Genomic DNA, 4,955 nt, shown 5'->3' with positions numbered 1-4,955 from the left:
TTTTTTTAATTAAAAATACATGCAAACAATCTCACAAATACGCCTATCTTTTATGTTTTTTTATTTATCTTGAAGCATTCAAACACTATATTTCTCCCTTAATGAATCCTATAAATTTATCTCAATTTTATGGAGCATATTAACTCTCTCTCTCTCTCTCTCTCTCTCTCTCTCTCTCTCTCTATATATATATATATATATATATATATTTCTCCCTTAATAAATCCTATAAATTTATCTCAATTTTATGGAACATATTAACTCTCTCTCTCTCTCTCTCTCTCTCTCTCTCTCTCTTTGAGACTTTATCTCTTATCTTTCTTCTGTTGGAACCTCTAACAGTAGCATTACAATACTTCTTCTTTTCTTTTCTCACTCACTCTTTCAAGCAATAAGGAAAGAAGTGTTCTCTCTCACACACAAGAAGGAAGAAGGAAGAAGGAGAGGCATCATAAGGATGTAGTAAGGATTGAAGAAGGAACTCTAATTAATCACCTACCAAGGTTTTTGAGGTACCATTTATTGTTCTTAATTTTGATCATTCCTTTTATCTTTAATCCCATTTAAGACTAGTTTTTTATTCCTTGCATCGTTGTCCATTGATGAATGAAGAGTTCAAGGTTTTTCTTCTTTCTTAGTCTTCATGAATATTTTATATTAATATTAAAGTTTAATTTTTAAAAAAAAGATTTGGCCTTATCTTTTGGGTTGTTTTCTTGAAAAACCCGCCATTTGTCTTTTTGTTGAATTGTTTTGCAAATATTTTTTTTTTCAATTTCTATACATTCAACATATATTTACATATCACAAATCCTATCCAACATAATTTGTTATTAGTTAGTTAGTGATCATGAACGAGGGTCTAAGTGTTAATAAGTTAACATCATTTAATTAAACAAATATTATTATTATTATATATATGAGTGTGTGTCCAAGTATCTAATATCTGTTAATTGATTTCTTATTGAAATTAATTTCATTTCTTGCATACTTATATAAACTGAGAAATTTATACATATACCCTTTATTACTAGATAATATTTATAATAAATTTTTCAAGGGGCATTTATTTAAGAATTTTGGTTTTATGGTGGTATATAAATAATTATAATTTTTGCCAGAGATTAAATGTAATAATAAAATGCAAATTTGTTGATAGTGCGCGCTTGTCCATTTCATGATGCTATATATTGGCTTCCCTATGATTACTTCTTTTCATAAACACTTTTTTTATGTGATTAAACTATTCTTTTTGAGTAAAGTGATTAAACTATTCTAATATATATATATATATATATATATATATCATCGAATACAAAGAAATATAAACATTTCGTCAAATTATACAATAGTGTTATATGTCACCATTTGGATCTACTTCTCTCCTAAAAAAATCAGGATTATAACAACCAAACACATAGTATATGAATAAATTATTATATAATGAATATGAAGTATAAATAAAAAATATTCTTTGATTTTTGTTTATCACAAAAGAGTGAGATGCTCTTGTAATTTTATGTGGTTCAAAACATCAAGACCTTTTCCATTGAAAATGACCAAAAGCAAGCCCTTGTTGGTGGTACAGCAAAGTAGGTTTTGTTAAGTTTGAGTCGATCATTTAAAAAGTAGTAAATAAATTCTATTTTTTATTGCTTTCCAAAGTTGACTCTATAGCTTATTGGCATCAAACTTGGCTTGTGGGTGATGGAGGGATCGAATCCCTGTGGGCACAAAGTGATCAGGGCATTTGGAATATTTAAAAAACCCACACGTCTTGCGAGTTCTATATAGATGGGGATGTTCATTACTAAAAATTAATGGTTATAATGGTTATTTGTTCTATTCAAAAATGAGGATGGCATTTATATATATATATATATATAAAGATGTTCTTGCTTATTCTCTTCTAATTTTGCACGCATGACAAACAATAATGAGAATAATTTGATTCTAGATATATAGGAGTAAAAAAAATCGCATATTTTCTGTTATAAAAATTAGGGATTCGTAGGAAATCTGCTAAGCTTTTTGATAAAAAAAAAAAATGAAAAAATCACTTTGTATGGATATATGTATATATATGACATTTTCACAACCATATTTAACAATGGTTTTTGACGTTTTATATGAAATATATATAGAGAGAGATATAGGTTTTGGTTAAGAATATGAAATATAAATTATAACAATGTTTCTTTAATTATATTTATATATAAATTTGTTTTTAAAGAGTTTTATTCATAAATTTCTTGAAAATATTAATTATTGATGTAAAACTTTTGTGCAATCCACATGTAGAGACAAGCATATAGTTTTCAATGTTTAGATGAAAATTTTGAATTTGATTTTTTTTTTTAATATTTAGTTTATAAGTAAATCATATCACCACCTTGCACATATTTATTTTTTTTTTTTTGAGTAAATATATTTATATTTTTATTTAACATATAAATACAAGACATGCATGACGTCATTTTTGTTTAAGTTATTGATTTAACTAGATTTTCTTTTCTTCTTTTTATTTTAATAACATGACGTTAGAATTACTTTAATTCGCATTCCCATTTTTTATTCTTTCATTATTTAGCCATTAACTTCTAAACTAACATTTTTTATTAGATTATTATTTGTTCCACTAGCCCTATTTCCCCTTTCATTTTAAGAACAAAACATATCTAGACTTGCTTTAATACGCTTCCTTATTTTTATTTTTATTTTATTTTTCATTATTGTCCTGTCAATTATAAAACTAAAACTGCACTAAAATCACTAGCTTTTAACCAACCAAACCCACTAGCTTTTAAGCACCACTTCCACTAACATATGTTTGTATACAAGCTTCCCACTTTGCCCTACCAACCCTGCCTTTATTTCTCTTTCAATCATATATAAATCCTAATGCTTCCACATGCTTTCTTCTTTCACCATAAATTCAAGGTTAAAATGATTAGCATCTTATATAAATTAGATTTATACCGTTATGTATACAATTTTGTACATTTTCACAAGCAAATAAAAACATATATGTTGAACAAATTCATATATTTCGTTAAAGACCAAAATATGATTGAAATTTCAAGCTAAGTATGGCCATCGCTGCAATAGGTAAATGGTAGTCTTTTTAACTCTCATATATATGGAAAATCAAAAGTGCTATCTTTTTTAAAGCATAGTTAAGAATTTAGTGTGCGGATGGTTTTGGGGTGGTTGGGTTTAACCTAATTTAAATTCAATGCGTTCATGTTTTGCACAAGCTTAACTGAAATAGACTTAAGTTCCTTTCTCACAGCAACACTGCAAAGAAGACAAACAATGGAAGCATCTAAATTGCAACAAAACAACAACAACAACAACAGCAGCAGCAGCAGCAGCAGCAGCAGCAGCAAGAATGAACACATGAGCAAAACCCTAAAGAAAACACTCATCATCATCAATTGCTTCCTCTTAGCCATAGGCGACACAGGTGGCCCTCTCCTTTCCCGCCTCTACTTCCAATACGGTGGTCACCGGCAATGGCTCTCAAGCTGCCTCGAAACCGCCGGCTGGCCAATCATCTTCATCCCCCTCATTATCTCCTATTACTACCGCCGAAAGACCGATTCTTTTGCCAAACTGTACTTCATCACTCCTCGCATATTCGTCGCATGTGTAGTCCTTGGCCTCCTCACCGGCCTTGATGACTTCCTCTACGCCTACGGCCTCGCCTTTATCCCGGTCTCAACATCGGCTTTACTAATCTCAACACAACTTGCCTTTACTGCATTTTTTGCATACATCATAGTGAAGCAAAAGTTCACACCATTCTCAATCAATGCAGTGGCACTGCTTACTGTGGGAGCAGTGATATTAGGGTTGCATGGGAGCAAAGACAGGCCAGCTAATGTTACAAAAGGGAAGTATTTCATGGGGTTCTTTTTAACTCTTGGGGCTGCAGCATTGTATGGCTTTGTTTTACCTATGATTGAGCTCACATACTTGAAGGCTAAGCAGGCTATCACTTACACTCTTGTCATGGAGATGCAGCTTGTCATGGGTTTCTTTGCCACTGTCTTTTGCACTGTTGGGATGTTAATCAATGGCGACTTTCAGGTTAGATTATATAAAATCTCTCTCTCTCTAGCTCTCTCTATATATAAATCTAACTAAATTTAAATTACAGGCCATCCCAAAGGAAGCAAGTGCATATGGGCTAGGACCAGTGAGGTATTATACTGTGCTAGTATGGCAATCAATATTCTGGCAGTTCTTCTTCTTGGGAGCAGTAGGAGTGATCTTTTGTGTGCACACATTGCTCGCCGGAATTATTATCGCTGTTTTCATACCCGTGATCGAAGTTTTCGGAGTTATCTTCTTCCATGAAAACTTCAGCAGTGAGAAGGGTGTTGCTCTGGTACTCTCTCTATGGGGTTTGGCTTCGTATTCTTATGGTGAGTACCGTGAGGCAAAGGAGAAGGAAGCAGCTAGAAGGGCCAAGGACATAGAGGCTCAAACCATTTGAGTTGGAGTTTGAATTCATATGGCTTAATTAAACAAATATTCCCTGCCATAACATGTTGCATGTTTGTGTTTGCTTGAGTGTTGTTTAGTGAGTTAATTAATCTCTTGTGGAAGGATATATGTTGTCTTCTTAACTTTCTTGGAAGGTACATGGATGCATGGTTTGATATGTTGTGTTTTGATTGTTATCATGTGTGTATGCATAACAGAGAAGGAAATAGAAGTTGCATGCAGCTTATACTGTTCACGTACGTATAACATACATGAGAATGTGTTGATAAATTTATGGGCATTTCTATAGTGTTTTGATTGGCATGCATTTAGGTATACTTAAGCTTTCATTAGAGTATTTTTCTTATAGTTATTTCAGGTTATTACACAAACGTCTACTTGAAATTAAGTAGAACATGCAGTAATATTGTTTAAATATGGTTCTGACTAGTTAATTTCTCTTT

At 31.6% G+C, this 4,955-nt stretch overlaps 1 protein-coding gene across 2 annotated transcripts; it reads left to right on the top strand.

Moving 5' to 3' along the window:
• Window positions 1-234: 234 nt before the first annotated feature.
• On the top strand, window positions 235-4,669 carry LOC120282475 (purine permease 3-like). 2 transcript variants are annotated; one of them, XM_039289301.1, is made up of 3 exons: window positions 235-512; window positions 3,279-4,092; window positions 4,163-4,669. In XM_039289301.1, exons 2-3 carry the CDS (start codon window positions 3,316-3,318, stop codon window positions 4,499-4,501), a joined length of 1,116 nt encoding a protein of 371 aa, XP_039145235.1. In that variant the 5' UTR covers window positions 235-512; window positions 3,279-3,315; the 3' UTR covers window positions 4,502-4,669. The 2 variants fall into 2 exon arrangements, with proteins under 2 accessions (XP_039145235.1, XP_039145234.1); XM_039289300.1 differs by having other exon boundaries at window positions 236-512; window positions 3,293-4,092.
• The last annotated feature ends 286 nt before the right edge of the window (window positions 4,670-4,955 follow it).

This window comes from Dioscorea cayenensis, chromosome 18 (assembly GCF_009730915.1).
Source record: "Dioscorea cayenensis subsp. rotundata cultivar TDr96_F1 chromosome 18, TDr96_F1_v2_PseudoChromosome.rev07_lg8_w22 25.fasta, whole genome shotgun sequence".
Lineage (NCBI taxonomy): Eukaryota > Viridiplantae > Streptophyta > Magnoliopsida > Dioscoreales > Dioscoreaceae > Dioscorea > Dioscorea cayenensis.
This window is presented reverse-complemented; position numbering and strand designations above follow the sequence as displayed.